Raw genomic sequence first — 18,368 nt, forward strand, 5'->3', positions numbered from 1 at the left:
CAGATCAGGTCAAGCGACAGCAAAGGGCTCACAAATCGTTGAAATAGAAACAGGTCAAGAGATAATTCAGAGAATTTGTTAATCTATCTCGAACCACTCAGAGTCTGATGCGATTTTACGTGAATTGTGGTGTATTGTTCATCTCAAATTCGAAGGATGTTAATTTTGACTTTCTTATAATTACTAACGCCAAAATAAGGAAACAACGAAAACAGTCGTGATCAATCATATTCCCAGTCCAGCTGTGGAATCCCTAGCCTTAGTCAAACTTGCTCTCCTGGAATGTGCTTCGCATCGGCATCTCAGAGTCATAGCTACCAGCCTCTTTCTTCATGTGCCGGTCAAAGCTCTGTGTCGACATCTGAACCTTCTCAAACCAAGTCCTGTCCAGAACAGGAGCCGCAGGAGGGCTCTGACCGCGGGATCGAGCTGCCTCAGCCTGGTTGGCGTAGTTGTGGATGGCGAGACTGGACGCGATCTGGAATGCGCTTCGGATTTGTCGACCGTTCCAGCATCCAGTTGATCGGGCCAGTTCCTCGTAGTGCTTGGCGGCAAAGTCGATGATCTCGTTCTCTTTGATGACGAGAGCGGGTTCGCCGGTCATGCGGTGGCGCTCGGCTTCAATCTGCTTGAGCTTGCCGATGTTGAGGCGGAAGATGTCGCGGGTCTGAGTTTTGTCTAGAGGAGGGTAGTACAGGGAGAGGTGAATACGAGACTTGAAGGCCTCGTCGATTGTACCGACTCGGTTGGTAGTCAAGAAGAGAAGACCGTTGTAGTACTCAAGAACACGGAGGAAGACGGAGACAAGAGCGTTACGCTTCATGTCCTGCTTGGATCGCTGAGAGAGGAACACGTCCGCCTCGTCAAGCAGAAGAACACAGTCCCAGAGATGAGCAAGGCGGAAGACGTTCTTCAGCGAAGACTCAACCTCATGGGGTGTAAGCCCAAGATCACCGCAAGTAATGACAAACAGTGGCTTGCGGTTCTCCATAGCGACAGCCTCAGCGGTGGCAGTCTTTCCAACACCAGGAACACCATGCAGAAGCACAACGAGACCACGGCCCTTGCCCTGGATCAGATCCTGGCTAGGACCTTCAGTCGCGGCATCAGCATACTTGCGCTCAAGAACCTTTCGCTGGAAGTGCGACATGACAAGTCCACGGACGACATCCTTGTAATCGCTCTGAATGCGAAGGTTCTCAAAGACACCAGGCTCGCGTCGCACGGGCTTGAGGACATTGAGATCGATGGGCAAGAAGCGACGCTCGCGAAGAGCATAAGCGAACATACGCTTAGGAAGAAGAACAAGATCCTCATCGCGAAGTTCCAAAGCCTTGGGGTTGGTCTCAAAGGTTCGGCTGCCCTTGACACGAACGCGGAGGAAAGCGTCAACGGCAAGGTTGTCCCTTCGCTGACGGGCCTCAACACCATCGGCGTGTTGGATGATCTCATTCTGAGAGTATGCCATGTTTTGGCGAGTGCCGTTGAACCAATGCTGGATAGGCATCTCGTCATCCTTGATCTCGCAACGGGAAGACTTGTTGATCGTGAGCTGATGGAATCGCGGGCGCCAGTCAGGCATCTTCTGGTAAGCCTCTGTGAGATCGACGATGACATCACTCTCGACGAACTCAGGATGTCGCATCTTCTCATAGTCCTCGTTATCGAGGATCTCCTCTTCAGGCTCGGTGCGATGAGAAGGGGGGTTTCTGGTCAAAGTCCAGGCGCTGTACTGCTGATGGCGATCTTCCAAGTAGTTGATGAACTTGCGGCCCTGGTCTTGCATTGAGCTGAGAAGCTGCTTGTAGTCGTGGCGGTATCGGATGGGGAAGGCCTCGAGTGAGTCAATTGATCGCTCTCCAATGAACGACTCAATCTCAAACTTGCGCCGGACAGCGCCAAAGGTGTTGCCGTCGTGATCGATGTAATAAGCGGAGATCTTGAACTTGGAGTTCTCGTCGATCTGCTGCTCATCTGCGAAGAAGTCCCAGCCAGAGGTGGGATAGGATGTCTCGGGCTCGGGGCTTCGGACCTTGTAGACACGCCAGATCTCGTGGTAACGACCGCCAGTCTCGCCAGATGCAGGCATGTAGATGAGGTCGCCGACGCGGAAGAGGGACCAGAGATCGTCGAACTTGACGCGGTCGGCGGTAGAGCCCTCGAAGCGGTTGTAAAGAGGAAGGACTTCCTTGTCGACAAAGTCAACGTAGCATCGCATGTCGCGAAGCGCCTCGGGGCTGTCCATCAAATTGTCGTAATCTTCGTCGGCGTCGGAGTCGACCGACTCAATGCTTGAAGCCTCAGATGTTTGAGAAGCGACATCATCACCATCTTCAGCGGCGTCCTCCTCGTCGACAACCTCTGCCTCAGTCTCTTCAGCGACATCGACAGCCTCGGAGCTTTCGCTACCAATGTCCTCGAAGTCAGCCCACTTGTCCTCAAGAGTCGCAAGAATCTCTCGCATCTTGGGTTGGAAGTGAACCAGGGTCTTGAAGGGTCGCATAAATGTTCGGGGAGACGATCGCTTCTCGGTGTCGTTCATAAGAGCTGTCAAGTGGCCCAAGATGGGCTGGGACTGGATACGAATGCGCTGAATCTCAGAGTCGGAAGATGGTTGGCTATCCTTCTCGCGTCGAGCCTTCTCATAGGCATCGGTTTTGCGATGAGGCGTCTCAATAACACCACCGCCAGGGTAATACATGTACTTCTGACGGAGACGAGCCATCTCCTCACGTCGACGAAGACCATGCTCACGACGGATCTGAGCCTGGGTACCAGTACCCGACATCAGAACGTCAATGGCATAGTCAGGCTCATCGATGTCTTGGAATCTGTTCTTGAAGTTCTCAAAGTTGACCTTTCGGACTTCGGGAATCTTGGGGCGCCATTTGGCAGCAGTTCGGCGTCGGTCAGCGAGGATGCGCTCGCGTCGCTCTGCCTCTTGCTTGAGAGCCATGTATTCGAGATCATTCTCTTTGTGATTGCGTGTGTTGCGCGTGTTGTTTGTGGTGTTGCGACGGCCGCCACGCTTGGTAGCCCTTGTTTGTGAAGTACGCGCCATTGTGAATGAAGGAGAAATGATTGGAGTTGGTGTGAATGAAGATGATGGTGTTAAGACCTGGATACGAATGTCTCTTATAACAAAACGCACATTGCAAAGGCCTCTGGCCTAATCAGGCAGCTCGCGCATGCCTGCATGCATTATCATCGTGAATTCGATACGACGATGATTGCCAAGATGCCTTGCCGGGCTGAGTCACTTGCCCGTCCGTGTTGCACAGAAACCCCCTGTACTCTGGTAGGACTACAGGCAGCAATGCCGCTGAGGGCTGTGGCGAAGCGCCCAAGCGTCGCCTGGGTGTCAGAAAAGGAGTAGCTCGCCTCCACATGAATTCGCCGTTTACAGTTTCAGGCTTTTTGTCATCTCCCGTCTCCACTAAATGGGCCTCCCGCCAGCTCAGTCTCACCTCAGCGATCCCCCGCTAACGAGCCAATGGTTCCTGAGATGGCGTTTGAGGATTCACGGCTAGCAGATCCCTCAAGGCAGCAATCGGGTGACTTGGAATGCGGTGTATCGTGAATACGATCGAGGAGCCTACCAAGCCGTCATATAATTGAAGCTCTAATGGCTCATCGAATGTGATAATCATGCAGTCATTGCAGGCCGGTTTCACCAGTCCCGAATGAGCAATTTTGTTGTGACTGGAGGTAAAGTCCTAGTTCATCGAACGGCACTTCGGGTACCAACCTGCAAGCCCGATCTTTTTCATGTGAGATCTCGGCAATTGCCAATCGAGACACAGCGCGAGGATGGATCTTCTGCTTGATGATAGAGAAACTTACAGTTTATCCATCTTGAAGCGTGATTGGCTCAGTATCGTAAGAAACCCCAGCCGGAATAAGGTACCAATTCTAACGAGTCCAGGATTGCCTCTGGAAAACTCTTAGATATAGACAAAATACCTTGAAATTGGTGGAATAAAAATACAGAAACTATTGTAATTTTGTATTTAATGTATCTTGTCCTGCGGTCCAAGAACTTGTCCTAATTCGTGGTCGGAAAGTTACTCAAGCGACCACCATCGACGACTATAACTGTGCCGTTACAATATCCACCCGCCCGAGATGCTAGATATAGAAAAGTTCCTGACATATCCTTCTCATCTCCCATTCTTCGAAGCGGTGCCATTGACGTTGGCACGGCACCAGGCTGTCCTGACTCGTCGGTATACATCTTGACAATTGGCTCTGACATCTCGCTGGGGAATACTGTGAAACGTTAGAATGCCACTTTTCGAGATTTCCATGAATTGACTCACATCCAGGAGCAATGCAGTTGGCTCTGATATTCCACTGGGGAAGGGCAACGGCAAGCTGCTTGGCTGCTAGAACAGCTCCAGCCTTGGACTGCCCGTATGCCCAACCGCCGGGGGCTTTCTTGTTGAATGCGGCGATGGAGCTGGTAACAATGACTTGTGACGTCTGCTCGACATTTCCCTTCTCGTTGCCCTTCTTCAGAAGTGGGAGAAAAGCCATGCTGGTGAACCAAACCGACGCGGTATTGATGGCGAAAGTGTTGACATAATCGCCGAAATCAGTGTCAAAGTTGGACTTGGCCCATTCTTCCAAGGTTGTTTCGGGAGTAATTGGCTTCACCTGAGGTCCTCCAATACCAGAGTTGCACACCAACAGGTTGACGTACCCAATGTCCTTCTCAATCTGAGAGACCATGTTCTGCAGATCTGACTTGGAGGTGACGTCGCACTGGACCCCAACGACCTTGTCGCCCAATGAGCTGGCGACTTCATCGAGCTTTTCCTTCCTTCGACCAGCGATGTAGACCTTTGCGGCACCATTTTGGAGTAACGCCTTGACGAACATGAGGCCGATGCCTGTAATACGATCAGTTGTGATCTGTGCTTTGAGGGGTTCACTGACCTGAACCTCCGCCTGTCACGACCGCGACAAGGCCATTGAGGCTGAAGAGTGAGCCAGCGCTGAGTTGTTCTGAAGACATGATTGCTATGTGGTTCGAGAATGGATTCTATAGAGAGCTGAGTCGTTAGTCGGGGATCTCGAAAGTTGAGGCAATTCATTGATCGTCAAGCCCCGCTTACGCAGCCAAGCTGTCATATCCTCGTTATCGATTCAACCCCGCTCTCATCTCAACCAACACCTACAGTATTCTATGATCCCCGTCGCACGCAATATTCTGCTTTCATTATATGTTTCTTTGTACCCCAGTCCCTAATTTTAATTTATATGAATACTCTTATGGAGTTGGACCTCCGCGTAGGTTAGACTGGCAGCCATAACCGCGGCTCGGTTCGGCCGAGAACTCCACTAGGTCGCTTGCAATTCCGAGACTCGAGGTTACTACCGCCTGAACCGTATACTAGAAAGAGAAGCATACTAGCTACTAGTAATTGGGTACTGTATAAACTTTTGAATGATGTCATCATGAAAGACTGGACAGGGTTCAAGCAACCAATATCAGTGTAGAAGCTCAGCGAGGTTTGCTGGCAGCACCCGAGTATGCTCTACGCGGAAGCTGCGGAACGACAAGACATCCCGGTATCTTAGCTATCAAAAGCTTAAATCGACACGTGTAACTGATAGCTAATAGTATATTTGTTGTGTTCTGATCTTAGTGGCATGATGGCATCCAAAATCATACGGTTGGAGTAAGCGAAAGCACTAGGCAAGTCAGAAAAGTCTGAATAACGATGAATCGCACTTGGACGTACGTGATACGGCGATATATAAATGTCAAAGATTGACTCGATATACATACTTACCCTTACTCAACTCAATCCTGAACATTTCTTCTCCTCTCAATGACTACAGAGCTTCCAACATACTCGAAACAAACATACCTACCTATGACTGAATCGTCACGAGGACACCTCCTCACTGATAACCAGAGCTTGCAAAAGCTCGGGTTAGACAGCTCTGAACCTGCGAGCTGGGAAGACGGCCTACGCAGTCCTGGTGCCGAAAGTGGAGAGTGGGAGTGGTGGTACGCCGACGCACATCTTCAAGATGGATGGTTCCTCCAGGTGGCCTCCTTCTACATAACAGAAGGAGACGGTCCCAAGACGGGAATCATTGATCTGAACATCGCCAAGGACGGCAAGAAACTTTGTGACTTGCATAAGCGCATTGGCAGCCTCCCTGCCGAAATTGTCGTGGCAAAAGGTCATTGTGATCTGCAGTATCGTAAGAGTTACTTCCGCAGTGTCAATGGGCTGGGTGAGTATCACATCTTTGTCGACCCCGATGAGATGGAAGGATTCGGTTTCGACGTGGTGGTCAAGAGAACTACTCCATCGTATCGTCCGGGCTCAGGCCGATGGGACGTTGAGGGTTGCCACTTCTCATGGTTCGTAGCTGTTCCTGGCGGCCAAATGACCGGAGAGGTCACTGTCAACAACACCAAGACCAAGGTTGAAGGCAATGCCTACCATGATCACAACTGGGGCAACGTCCCGATGGAGACGATCCTGGATAACTGGCTCTGGGGACGCGCTGATGTGGGTGGGCTGTCTATAGTTTCCGCCTCAGTGCGATTCCGCCAAGACTGTGGTGGTCGTGAGGTCCCTCTACTCTTCGTCGTCCGCGGGAACGAGGTCCTTGTGGATGTGAGCGACGACCAACTTGTGTGCTTGGAGGGAGTCAAGATCGCACAGCCAGATACAGGCAAGCCGACCAGCTCTGATTGTATTTACCTGGTCAAGACAACGGGTGACAACCTTGCGCAGGTTCGCTTTGACGGACAGGAGAAGGTGATCGCGTCTTTCCCTTACCCAACTACGAGTCAGGAGTGGGAGACGTGGTATACAAGGTATGCTGGGTTGGTAACGATCAATATCACAGATGGAGACAAGCGGGTATATGTCTCTGATCATGGCAGCTTGGAGGTGATGGACTTCTTCGGCCGAAGGAAGGTATGAAGGGGATCATGGGCAGGATCTTGTTTCATCATCATCATCAAAACCAGTGTTGATGAGTTTACGACATTGCAGATCTAGATATGACTAAGGACTTAGGAACAACACATCTCATCTCTTTATATTTAACTATGGGCTTTCAGGCTGACAGTGAAAGCTTGTGGCATGGCCAACTCTTTTTTACTTTCCATTTCTATGGTACAGCTGCTCTGCACGCAAGCTATACTATTATACATACATTTAGCTCCTGTCTACACATCAAAATCTTTTTCGGGCACGGCTACAATTGAAGCTTACAAAATTGCACCTTTATTCGCCGAGACCAACAGTTATAGCCACGGCTCGGCTCGGCCGCGAGTCCGGCAGCCAATTCCGATTCCGAGGCTTGATAATGTCAGATCTCTAATCTTCTCATACAACAGGGAAACACTTCAGCGAAGAGTATTGGATAATTGGTTGAAGTTGAAATATTCATAGACGAAGGACGTAGTGAGGAATGCAGCATATGAGGCTGCAGGGTGACACAGGCCAGGCCAAGCCACCTAAGACTGAGGCTGATTGCACAATCACAAATCTGCCTAGGCTTCAGCCAAGGCAGACATGATCACTCTAGATAAAATACATGTGAGGTGGGTGAGAGAATTTATCATTTCTACACAGGTAAATAGCCACCATAGAGATACCCATTCAATACTCTGCCCATAACGCCGCGATCTCCGACGCTTGATCCACGACCAAGGCCATCAGTTCGACTCCATGGCACAAGATAAAAAAACCGGGCATCCGGGACCAGGACAACAGCCCAGCAATATAAAAGAACAAACTGCACGACAAGCTTCGAAAGCCGACGTGTCGGCCATGATCGAAAGGATCTGCAACAGGTCGGGCGAAGATATAGCTGCCGACTCAGAGAGGCTTGCTGCGGAAGCAAGGCGATTTTATGAAGAACAAATGCGCATTCGGTCACAGAATCAAAGAGAGCAGATGATTTACATTGCGAAACTGGCTCTGCCCGTCGCTTTCATTCTTGGGGCGTGGCATTGGCTCTGCTAACGAGTCTCGGATTGAGGGCTATGTGGAAGCTTCCGTTCCTTTATCTGGTTGGAACTCACTTTAGAGGACTGAGGCAGTGGACACGAGAGGATCGTGAGCCTCGGCTGGTAGATAAAATGGATAGTAAGGGAGCCCAAATGTTAGTTGCGCTGATCACGCCATCTCGACCCCGCCCAGGCTTAAATGAGATCATTTTGTCTTTTATCAACTTATTGCCTCAAGAAAATCTTTCCAAACTTCAGGAGCAGAATCAAGACCATCCGTGATCATACCCACCAATACGAAGCATCATGAGTGCACAAAGCTCAGTCGTGCAAGGGCTCCAGGCGCAGCAGCCAACTGGCGCTAAGATAACGCCCAAAGTCCTGCTTATCGCTATGGTGAGTGAGACTTGGTTTTTGGGATAGCATTGAACTAATGGTGGCAAGTTCTACGAAGAATCAAGGAATTGGCTTTCTCCTGATAGTGCTCTTCAGTTCTCTCGTACAGTGCGCGTTCCGGGCTTGGCTAGGGGCTACGAAGATATCCACGTCACAGAGAATGGCGAAGTCGCACTTTTGGTAGTCGGAACCGCCCGTAAGAATTCAACCCCCCTCAAAAGCCTCCTCTCTGACCCGAGACAGTTATCAACGCGTCTTTATCGATCAGTGCTCTCCTGGCATCGCCGCTCTTCAACCTCACAAAGTCATACTTCTTATTGACCGGCATTGCAGGCGTTAATCCCAAGCGAGCTACTATTGGCTCTGTCGCCTTTGCCAAGTTCGCCATTCAGGTTGATACGCAGCTTGAGTTTGATGCGAGAGAAGTCCCGGAGGAATGGGGGTCAGGGTATGTTCCTATGGGAGCAGACAGGCCTGACCAGTTTCCTGGTATTGTGCATGGCTCTGAGGTGTTTGAGCTTAATGCAGACTTGAGAGACTACGCTCTTTCCGTTGCCAAGACTGTTGAGCTTACAGACTCACCCAAAGCTGCTGAACATCGAGCTTTGTGGAAGGACTCTTCTGGTGGTGTTTTTGACGCAGCGGCTCAGGATCCAACTGTTCTTGAGGGAGATGTTCTGTCTTCCAATACCTTCTGGCATGGTCATCGAATCTCTGAAGCTATGGAGAAGGTTGCGAGAGTCTATACTTCAGGACAGGGAGAGTACACAATGACAGCTCAGGAGGATAATGCCCTTCTGGCTGGTCTCTTGAACGCAGCACTTCAAGGGAAGGCTGACTTTTCGCGAATCCTCCTGATTCGATCTGCTTCCAACTTCGATCGAGGACATGAGGATAAGCCCCATCAACTTCCTTTCGTTATGGACAAAGGTGGCTTGGGGCCATCTACTCGCAATCTCTATCTTACTGCTCTCAAGGTAATTGAGGGGATCTTGGAGGAGTGGTCCACCAGATTCGAGGCTGGCATCCCTGCCCAGAATTATATCGGTGATATCTTTGGCTCACTTGGTGGAACACCTGGTTTTGGTGATAAGCAAAATGTTGAGCAGATAAGATCCCACTAAAGATGACTATGGACTTACTTCCGATCCTACATAGATTCCTTTCTAACTATGTAGAGTTGAGGCAACCAATTGGCGCTTAAGGCTAATAGATATACAAATGGGGATATAAATGACAATGGAATGAGACACATTCATACTAATTAGTTGCCAGACCTATAAGCGTTTTCGTAGATCTAGTTCAATTGGAAATTTGTCGTCTCGAAACAAGAGTTTACTTCAGCTACCAGCCAAAATAAGGTAGCTTATCAGGCAATATCCTCAAGTCCTTTATGGTAGGAATAAAAGTTTATTCGAAAAGAAGCAGGAGCAGAATTCATCGAGGAATCCAGGTGAATATTCCCGGACTCAGGTGCTTTGACTCACTTATCGTTCAACGAGTAATCATTGCTTTACTTGTTCACGAAGCTTTGGGTCTGAATGTTAAGCTTCCGATATATCCGCTTAGCACAGGTACTCGAAATATCTGAGCCTGTTGTTCTTTTGCCCCCAAAGTCTGTGCTATGAACTCAAATAAGATGAAGCGTCCATGCCGCGGAGCAACCAGTGAATCCATTGCAAGAATCATTGATTCCTCTTCCAACTTTGTCGCCTCCATTCGGGAATAAAAGCGCCAAACACATAGGTAATAACAGATAGAGTTTCGCACCGCACTTAACAAAACAAGTTTGCGAGGGGTTGCAAATTTTCGTATTCTGTTCTTGGAGGCGAGACAGTGGAGGACTGTTGATTGGGTGCCGTTTCAGTCGTAGTTCGACTTGGAGGGCGAAGCGTCGAGCCGCGGAGATGCGCTATTCTCATGATGATATGATACGTATGATCTGACTGAAAGGCATTCCACTTCACAAGACGTGTGGTCTTGCTTCTCGCAAAGCCGAGAAATGTCCTAGCCTTCCCCTTTCTAGTTGAACATCTGCTAGCTTAGCCCTAACCACCTTGAAATTTAAATATTGTTTCTTGGGCGTCACCATCGTTGTTTTAGGAGTGTGGTTAAATAAAGGACATCCATTTAGCAATGAATAAGCCCCAACCTATTTATAAAGGGCTGATTTTATAGGGAAGTAGCTACTTGGCTCAGCATTGAGAAATGCAAGTTGACGTTTTCAGGTGGCCATTTCGGGCTCACCAATGATCAGGGCTATGGAATCAAGGTCAACCACTAAACCATGTCCGCCCCATCATGCGTCAGTAACAGCTGTCATATTACAAAGCACTCAAACATAGATCTCCGCGCTCTAGTACTATTTTGTGAGCCATATCATGGCCTGGTAATCGCAGTATAAAGATCGACCAGGTCTGATTACTGCTAGAGTTTGGATAATCTGAACCAACAATTATTCAATATTTGCAACTACTTCCACTTTATCCTATTTCACTATGTCTCGCATGGTGACGACATGCTGGACCCTTGCTCCAGTAACCAGTCAACTGCTTCCTATTGCCAGTAGAGCTGCTGCTTCTACTGCTTTCATCAGAAACCTCTCACTTCCAGCCAGGCGGGCTCCGGTGATCGGAGCCAGATCCTTTTCATCGAATACTAGGTCCAATAGTCGAGTCAGTAATCTTCGTCTTACTCCAGCGCTGGCTGTATCCACGGGGCTTGCCCTCAGTTACTATCTTTACCAACGAGGCCCCCAGCCAGTGAAGCTGGGCCTGGCGCCAGAGAAGCCAGAGAAGCCAAAATGTGCCCATTGCGTGGACGAGAAGCCAGAGGTGATCCAAGAAAAGGCTGTTGGATGTTGTGAAGACGAACAAACCACTACGTACCAGGAGAAGCCTCTTTCATGCTGCGTCGATGATGAGGTAAGTTACATCACTGACTCAGGCTTGAGTATAGCTGACCATCCCAGGCATCCATAGCCATGGTACCTGCTATTGGCGGAGATCATAAGCACAAGATCTTCGAGACAGTTGACGACGAGACATTGCTGATCTCAAAGCTCCCCAAAGAAGACGCCATCCTCACAACGGCGCCAAATGTTCCTCCTTCTATCACAAGAGACCATCCTGCTCTTGTCAGGGTTCCGCTGGTAACTACAACTAAGCTAGCGCAGCTGACCAGCCAGTATAAATACGAACAGTGGACTTTCAACGGCACTGTCCCTGGCCCTTTCATTCGGGCCAAAGTCGGAGATGTCGTGGAGCTGAGCCTCACGAATAAAGACCCCGCAGGCAATCCTCACAATATCGACTGCCACGCATTCACTGGCCCTGGTGGTGGTGCCGCTGTCACTACCGCTGAAGAGGGCGAAACCAAGGTCGGTCGCTTCAAGCTCCTTTACCCCGGTCTCTACGTGTATCATTGTGCCGCCGCGCCTGTCCCCGTTCACATTGCCAACGGCATGTACGGCCTCATGTACGTGCAGCCGGAAGGCAATGACCTACCACCCGTGGACAAGGAGTATTATGTTATGCAGAGCGAGTTCTACCATGAGCCACCAGAGGTTGATGATGACGGTCGACGATCCGAAATTGTTGAGTTCTCATATCCCAATGGTCTTCGTGAAGAACCCCAAGTCGTTACCTTCAACGGTAGCGAGTCTGCCTTGACAAGAGATCATCCTCTCAAGGCTCATGTCGGTGACGATGTGAGAATCTTCTTCGGAAATGCTGGACCAAACCTGACTAGTTCATTCCACATCATCGGCACGCACTTCAAGAATGTGTACCGAGATGGTGGCGTGACCAGCAACCCATCAAAGGGTATTCAGACCGTTTCTGTTCCTTGCGGTGGGTCAACGATCGTCGACATGAAGATGGCTGTCCCAGGAACGTATACACTGGTTGACCATTCCATTTTCCGTTTAGACAAGGGTGCAGTGGGCTTTCTCAACGTTTCTGGACCGCAGAATCCGGGGGTCTACCAGAGTTCCCAACCGCCAAGGCCATGTGTGGGTTGCAAATTGCACTCCTGATCAGATCATGGACTTCTTTGAAATGGAGCTAGCAGGTATGAGCAGCGGCTGAATAGCTATAGGTTTAGCATCTCCGGCTTTCGGGGTGACGACTTGATCCGCCTTCTACCTGTCTTTTTGGGTTTAGTTTGGTTGAGGGTACAGTTTGGGTGGGGACATCGTGTATGAAGGTATTCACAGGAGCGTTGTCAATGACTTATGAGGTTCAAGAGCGAAGAAGGTTATCTCAAGAGTTGATGACTTGAACGGTTTCAGTTTGATTACATCCATATTGGAGAGGTTTTTCATTGGCGTCATGCACTTTTCTTAGCTTAATGCATCTAGTATGATGGATGGTTCAAATTGAGGCATCAGAACACTTTCTAGATATCTTGTATGCCAGGTGCAACATCGAATCACCAAGGTTCGTTTTCTCATCAGTGCCAGGCATTCACCACATGGTTTTATATACAATGGCGCCTGTTGCAATTCCAACAGCAGATAAGACAGCGACTCCTGACAAGGCACTCATCAGATATCGTTTAGTGACTTCTGCCTCATGATTCTCCCAGCCAGAAGCTTTATTGACGTGAGGAAATGGCCCGTCAGGAACTGGCTTATCTAAGAACTTGCACAAAGGTTCCCACCCGTCTTCGACAGTCCATTCGAGGAGCTTTTCTTTCGGAACGAGGCCGCGGATCATGTTGCAGTGTTCTATGGTTTGGTTAGTACTGCCATTCTTGACGATCATTGAGGCACTTCTTGGAACGTAATGCGAGTTACCTACCCTTGTAAACCCATTTGCCATTCCTCGCAATTCCTGTCTCAATGTTGCCGTCCAGGGCTCGAAACAGGCCGGGCCACATAAACCGTTCATAAACATGCCAGCCCCAGAACGGTATCTTCCCGAGACAAGACAATATATATAGAGCCCAATTCTCATGGACGCTCACTAGAGTCTTCACAGCACTCTCGTGCCACGCATCCAAGTCTCTGCGGTAGTTTAGGACAACCTTCGCATCGGGGTATGCGGCGATGAGTTCGGCCGCAAACACTGAGCCTGCGGCATCTGTGACAGCTACAGAGTGTCCGAGGACCTCGTCAAACTCTTCTTTTGTAATGGTAGTGTTGCCATCGAGCGAGCCGAACCATCTCCGCTATGTGAGTAACTATGCACAATGATGAAGAATATTGACTGACTTCTTTCGGCATAAGCGAACCCATTTCGATGAGTAATTTGGCGTCTCGTACACGATGTCCCAGCCGTGATAGGTGTGATCGTATCCAAGCTTCAAAAGCGCGGTCTGGAGAGACTCGGTCGCAGACCTGGGTAAGCCTACGCAGAGCACCTCCATAGGCTTCGTGCGTTTTCGCGGCGGAGGTTCTGGCGCTGCATAGACATAGTTTTCGAGGAAGCGCCACCACCAACTGTTGAGAGACGGCATTTTACCGTATTTTCCGTTGTCGATGTATGTTGTAGGATAATTAGCATGGTTAGGATGAAACCACGTAAGGTCGATGGCGTAGAGTCAGACATGGGGTCTTGACTGGGTAATCACGAGGTCTCAGCCGACGCCTTCGTATTCTTGCATGAATAGTATGTATATGTGCATATCTTTCATTAAGCAGCTCGAAACTCTTTATATGTCTCATTCTAGTCCCTGCTTTCCCACTGAGCCCTTAAGTCTTGTCGCAAACTTGATGTTGGCCAGGCATCTTCTTGGTCGACATTCCTCAAGACATTTATCGCCGCATCTCGTTCCGCGTGATCTGTGATCCATGACCCGACTATTATAAACAAAATTAGTCCCCAATCCAGATATCAACCTGTCTTTTCTTACATAGCGAAAGGGCCAGGCACGTCATCCCTCTGGCAGGCGGAACCGGACTTGAAGAGGCGAGACCACACAGTAATCTCAGGAAATGTAGTATTTTTATCTAGAGGCGGTCAGTCATAAAACTATAGCCGCGAAGCGGTCAGTCTGACTCTGATTTCCTTCTGACATTCTAGGTACTGAGTACCAACTTTCGGCATGCGGGGATCATGGACGAGCATCATAAGCATGGCGAAATAGTAATGGCTCAAAGCAAATACTACACGTAGTCAGAGATGCTACTGGTGCATGCCCGGGAAGATTACTGACCACAACTATCTAGGAGCACAGAAACGATGGGAAATGATACTCCTTGAGATGGATCACGCTCTTGGTAAAAGACTGGCGTGAAAGTTTGTGGTTTCTGACGGTCCCAATCCTCCAAGCGGACTTCGAGGGATGTATACCGTTGAATTGATGATCCTTCGTGGCTAAAGCAGTATTCAACGACCTCGGCCTCAAGACAGAGTACTCGCTTGGCCCAAGTTGTTTCGTCTGTGGGTGAGGAACTGCGATCGATTCCCAGTCGGTTGACGTTAGTTCTGGGTACCCTCTGGTTAATGACAGCATTGAAAATATCCTGGCGCAGGTGAATCCACAGTGCTGCCTGTCGGAACCCTTCCCAAGGCAGATCTTGTCTGAACGACTCAGCGACTGATGCGTAGCCTCCCAACAAATGTCTTGCATCATCTCTCCCGTGGATAGGTGCTTAAAAAGGTAAGCAATGACCATTTTCTAATACCGATTACTTACCACTGAGCTCCTCATACCATCGGAGGATGGTAGAGCATGCTAAAAATGCACCGTCCGTAATACTTTCACTGTCATTGAGCATAGGCAGCAATAAACTAATGCATTTCTCATGATATTCTTCTCCATATCTCGCATAGTCCTGAGCGATGTCAGGGTCGTCCAAGAACCAACTTTTGTGGCTACTGGAGACAGCAAGTAATGAGTAGAGAAGGAGAGGACATCTCGGGGCTCGTCGAAGAGCTTCGTTGGTGAAGTCAGGATCTGTGACTTCGAACTACATAGCCACGATTAAAGATGAAAAGAGAAACTTAGAGGGGCTAAATTATGTTCTTACCCATGGTTTCGCTATGACTGTCTTGAAGTGGAGTAAGAGCTCCGCTCCGCGGTGGTCAATAGCTTGTCCGATCGGACGATCAAGATAGAGGGAACCGGGCTTCACTATGAAAGGCGGTGTAGTGCAGTCTCCACTGGGCAGGGTACCATCAATCTCGCTACAAAGAAGCTCGTTGATGCTAAGTGGGATATTGCTCGGATTCTGGTAAGTTTGGTCATTGTCGATCGAACTCAGCACAGATGTTTGTTCTCGGGTCAGTGTCAGAGCCTGTGGACCTCTTGATGAAGAGGAGCCAAGATACAAGGCAGTATTTGAAGGTAAGGATGTCTCTAAACTATCAGAGTTGTTCTCTGTAAGTGGTAATGTTGTACTTCGATTTCGACGAGTTTTATCTCTTGTTTTTGAGGTCTTGGAGGTTTTGGACTTGATGCCTGGGCGAAATAGGAAGAATGATCCGGCTTTGCATTCTTTCTTAGACTTGGTGCAGTTCGAGCAGGGTAGGCTAGTTGAGTTGCCTATTGGAGACTGTATCAGAATGGTTACGATATCTTGTTCTAACATCAAGCCTATACTTGCATTTCAAATGACGATCTTGACATGTTTGGCTGTGAGTTACGTCAGTTCAACCCATACCCAAGGAACGCTGCAGAGAGAATGCAGTGTACCAGGCTGTGTGCTGTGATCTTCGACCCATGTTACCGCATCGATTGCTTGAGGAATTTGAGGAGACAGAATGACCGCGTTATTATGAGCAGAATTGGGAAAATATGCTCGAGAACTGAAGGTCCCATAAAGGAAAATCTGGTCGAGGGGACTTTTATGTGGCTGCCTACGCTACGCTAAAAGGGCGGGGTGCAGCACTGCTAAATTGCCTCTTTGGGTGTTTCTGCCCGAGCTTCTTTGTCAGTTGGTCCGATGCTGTACCTTTCACTACGCCGCAAAGTATAATTCGACAACATCAGAGAGTGATATCATTCTCGATCCTCAAAGAGGTATTTTCGATCGAATGTTGGGCATTGGCTGACTGGCAACTGCCACTATCGAAAACTCGGTTGGAAATCTAAACCAGAATTGCTCACATGAGTAATTATGTCCGATGTTTTCTCACATATATCTCACCCAAATATAAATATTATGAGATATTCTACTGCAAAACATGACCTACAGCGCATTCAGCTGTCCAATGGTCTCTTATCATGTTTTCGCTACCGATAAACACAGCAGAGTTGGCATTCCTTATCCCTCTCACTTTAGTAGCAGTCCTTGTCTTGAAGCCACTTCTTTACTATCTTCTTGATCCTCTCGGCCTGAGAAAATATCCAGCCCCCAGCTTCCTTGCAGCAACCACTCATTTCTGGATTCTCAAGGAAACATGGCTCCAACGACGCTCCAGAAGTATCCATCGTCAGCATGAAAGACTTGGTGATGTCATCCGAATTGCGCCTAGTCTCATCATCTTCAACATCCCGGAAGCCGTGCCTGACATATATGGCCATGCTGCAGCTCGAAAGCTTGTGAAAGACACATTTTATGACAAGATTTCTGGTGAAGAGCGCGATATTGTCAACGTCATTGATCATGGTGACCATTCTCAGCGAAGGAAATACCTTTCCAACTCATTCGCTCTCAAAACTGTTACGGATATGGAGCCTGTCATCGGGCAAAATTTCCAGAGATTGCTGGACCACCTTGACGGTGTTGCAGATCAGAGCACTAATATTCCTTCCGGTCAGACATTAGACATTCGGCAATGGTAAGGAAACTTTCCGCCGGGACCCAATAAACTAATCAGGCAAAGGTTCAACTACTTCACTTTGGATGTCATCGGCGATATGGCTTTTGGCCTCCCTATGGGCTTCCTGGGAAATGGAGGCGATGCGACAAGAGCGAAATCTGCTGGAAGGCAAGAATACTGTATCCCCAGTACCATTGATACACTCCATCGAGGGACAAGGTTATCTACGACTTTAGCTCAGCTATCCAGTATACGATGCGTCAAACTTGCCAAACGACTCTGCAATACCACGAACTGGCTGAAACAATCAACTGGAGCCCAGGGTATCGAAGACTTTGATAACGTCTGCATTGACCAGTTGAGTGAAGTAAATGATATGCCAGCCTTGACGTTGGCAAACTAACTGACGCTGCACTCAGAGACTGGGCAACGGCTCGCCAGATCGTTCTCAACAAGACTTCATGAGCAAGATTCTGAAGGACCGTGAGGGCAAAGACCGAGGACTTTCTTTTGAAAGACTTCTATCTGAGTCCATCGTCTTTATGAATGCTGGTAGCGAAACTACTGCTGCTGCTCTTTCAAGTACCCTATACTTTTTGCTCTCAAATCGAAAATGCTTCGAGAAGCTACGAGCCGAGATCGACGCCAGACTAGGACCAAATCACGACGGAATTGTCTCATACGATTCTGCTAAGGACCTTCCATATTTGAGAGCATGTATTGACGAGTCATTGAGACTTCGACCCCCAATTGCCTACGCTCTGCAACGTCTCGTGGTCTGTCCCCAAGGCGCAATTATAGCGGGCCATCACATCAAACAAGGAACGACTGTTGCAGTTTCACCATGGACTATTCACCGGAACAGGAAACTGTATAAGAACCCTGATGAATTCGATCCGGAGCGCTGGTTTGACCCAGAGCAATTGTCCAATCTCAGAAGGTACTACATCGTGTTTAGTCAGGGACCGCGTCAATGCCTTGGCAGGCACATTGCGATTGTTGAACAGCAGATATTGATTTCAACCATGGTACGGAGATACAACATGTACTTGGCAGACCAAGAGATGAACTTCGTCATCTTTGATCGATTCAACTCGAACCCTGGACCCCTTTCTGTCAAGGTGGAGCGGCGGGTATTTGTGGACTAGCCAGGTTTGGGCATTGAAATGGGAGAGATACATAACTGTAGGAGAGGAAGAGGCATCCAATGTATCTGTACTGTCTTTATAGGATATCTGTAGATAAACTCAATTATGAGACTGGAATATCCCCTC

The 18,368-nt window shown here is 48.8% G+C and overlaps 9 protein-coding genes across 13 annotated transcripts; 5 read left to right on the top strand and 4 right to left on the bottom strand.

Annotated features, from left to right (window-relative positions):
• Positions 1–54: 54 nt before the first annotated feature.
• On the bottom strand, positions 55–3,271 carry FOIG_14181 (uncharacterized protein). Its single transcript, XM_031215385.1, has one exon. It carries the CDS (start codon positions 3,059–3,061, stop codon positions 260–262), a length of 2,802 nt encoding a protein of 933 aa, XP_031054779.1. The 5' UTR covers positions 3,062–3,271; the 3' UTR covers positions 55–259.
• A 545-nt stretch (positions 3,272–3,816) lies between these two features.
• Positions 3,817–5,295, bottom strand: FOIG_14182 (3-oxoacyl-[acyl-carrier protein] reductase). Of its 5 annotated transcripts, none has more exons than XM_031215387.1 (4): positions 5,181–5,295; positions 4,939–5,054; positions 4,320–4,892; positions 3,817–4,269 (listed from the first exon to the last, which is right to left on the bottom strand). In XM_031215387.1, the coding sequence occupies exons 2-4, from the start codon at positions 5,015–5,017 to the stop codon at positions 4,046–4,048; spliced, it is 876 nt and encodes a 291-aa protein (XP_031054781.1). In that variant the 5' UTR covers positions 5,018–5,054; positions 5,181–5,295; the 3' UTR covers positions 3,817–4,045. The 5 variants fall into 5 exon arrangements, with proteins under 5 accessions (XP_031054781.1, XP_031054780.1, XP_031054783.1 ...); XM_031215389.1 differs by having other exon boundaries at positions 3,933–4,269; positions 4,939–5,044; XM_031215388.1 differs by having other exon boundaries at positions 3,933–4,269; positions 4,939–5,044; positions 5,118–5,295.
• A 378-nt stretch (positions 5,296–5,673) lies between these two features.
• FOIG_14183 (uncharacterized protein) lies at positions 5,674–7,398 on the top strand. Its single transcript, XM_031215391.1, has one exon. It carries the CDS (start codon positions 5,838–5,840, stop codon positions 6,951–6,953), a length of 1,116 nt encoding a protein of 371 aa, XP_031054785.1. The 5' UTR covers positions 5,674–5,837; the 3' UTR covers positions 6,954–7,398.
• Positions 7,399–7,706: 308 nt separating this feature from the next.
• FOIG_14184 (uncharacterized protein) lies at positions 7,707–8,003 on the top strand (the record flags this gene model as incomplete). The annotated part of the gene is made up of 1 exon (XM_031215392.1): positions 7,707–8,003. One exon carries the CDS (start codon positions 7,707–7,709, stop codon positions 8,001–8,003), a length of 297 nt encoding a protein of 98 aa, XP_031054786.1.
• A 290-nt stretch (positions 8,004–8,293) lies between these two features.
• FOIG_14185 (uncharacterized protein) lies at positions 8,294–9,507 on the top strand (the record flags this gene model as incomplete). The annotated part of the gene is made up of 3 exons (XM_031215393.1): positions 8,294–8,383; positions 8,432–8,579; positions 8,627–9,507. The coding sequence occupies 3 exons, from the start codon at positions 8,294–8,296 to the stop codon at positions 9,505–9,507; spliced, it is 1,119 nt and encodes a 372-aa protein (XP_031054787.1).
• Positions 9,508–10,387: 880 nt separating this feature from the next.
• FOIG_14186 (uncharacterized protein) lies at positions 10,388–14,078 on the top strand. The gene is made up of 3 exons (XM_031215394.1): positions 10,388–11,307; positions 11,355–13,559; positions 13,614–14,078. Exons 1-2 carry the CDS (start codon positions 10,882–10,884, stop codon positions 12,417–12,419), a joined length of 1,491 nt encoding a protein of 496 aa, XP_031054788.1. The 5' UTR covers positions 10,388–10,881; the 3' UTR covers positions 12,420–13,559; positions 13,614–14,078.
• Positions 12,850–13,843, bottom strand: FOIG_14187 (uncharacterized protein; the record flags this gene model as incomplete). Its single annotated transcript, XM_031215395.1, has 3 exons — positions 12,850–13,112; positions 13,186–13,550; positions 13,599–13,843. The coding sequence occupies 3 exons, from the start codon at positions 13,841–13,843 to the stop codon at positions 12,850–12,852; spliced, it is 873 nt and encodes a 290-aa protein (XP_031054789.1).
• On the bottom strand, positions 14,053–15,920 carry FOIG_14188 (uncharacterized protein; the record flags this gene model as incomplete). The annotated part of the gene is made up of 6 exons (XM_031215396.1): positions 14,053–14,186; positions 14,240–14,336; positions 14,386–14,492; positions 14,543–14,980; positions 15,026–15,299; positions 15,360–15,920. 6 exons carry the CDS (start codon positions 15,918–15,920, stop codon positions 14,053–14,055), a joined length of 1,611 nt encoding a protein of 536 aa, XP_031054790.1.
• Positions 15,921–16,555: 635 nt separating this feature from the next.
• Positions 16,556–18,242, top strand: FOIG_14189 (uncharacterized protein; the record flags this gene model as incomplete). Its single annotated transcript, XM_031215397.1, has 3 exons — positions 16,556–17,112; positions 17,158–17,461; positions 17,514–18,242. The coding sequence occupies 3 exons, from the start codon at positions 16,556–16,558 to the stop codon at positions 18,240–18,242; spliced, it is 1,590 nt and encodes a 529-aa protein (XP_031054791.1).
• Between the last annotated feature and the right edge of the window lie 126 nt (positions 18,243–18,368).

This window comes from Fusarium odoratissimum, assembly GCF_000260195.1.
Source record: "Fusarium odoratissimum NRRL 54006 unplaced genomic scaffold supercont1.39, whole genome shotgun sequence".
Lineage (NCBI taxonomy): Eukaryota > Fungi > Ascomycota > Sordariomycetes > Hypocreales > Nectriaceae > Fusarium > Fusarium odoratissimum.

Coding starts and splice junctions, on each gene's coding strand:
- FOIG_14183 (XM_031215391.1), top strand. CDS start 5,838: ATGACTACAGAGCTTCCAACATACTCGAAACAAACATACCTACCTATG.
- FOIG_14182 (XM_031215387.1), bottom strand. CDS start 5,017: ATGTCTTCAGAACAACTCAGCGCTGGCTCACTCTTCAGCCTCAATGGC. Junction 4,893..4,938: donor CGTGACAGGCGGAGGTTCAG/GTCAGTGAACCC, acceptor ATCGTATTACAG/GCATCGGCCTCATGTTCGTC. Junction 4,270..4,319: donor CAACTGCATTGCTCCTGGAT/GTGAGTCAATTC, acceptor AACGTTTCACAG/TATTCCCCAGCGAGATGTCA.
- FOIG_14186 (XM_031215394.1), top strand. CDS start 10,882: ATGTCTCGCATGGTGACGACATGCTGGACCCTTGCTCCAGTAACCAGT. Junction 11,308..11,354: donor CATGCTGCGTCGATGATGAG/GTAAGTTACATC, acceptor TGACCATCCCAG/GCATCCATAGCCATGGTACC.
- FOIG_14181 (XM_031215385.1), bottom strand. CDS start 3,061: ATGGCGCGTACTTCACAAACAAGGGCTACCAAGCGTGGCGGCCGTCGC.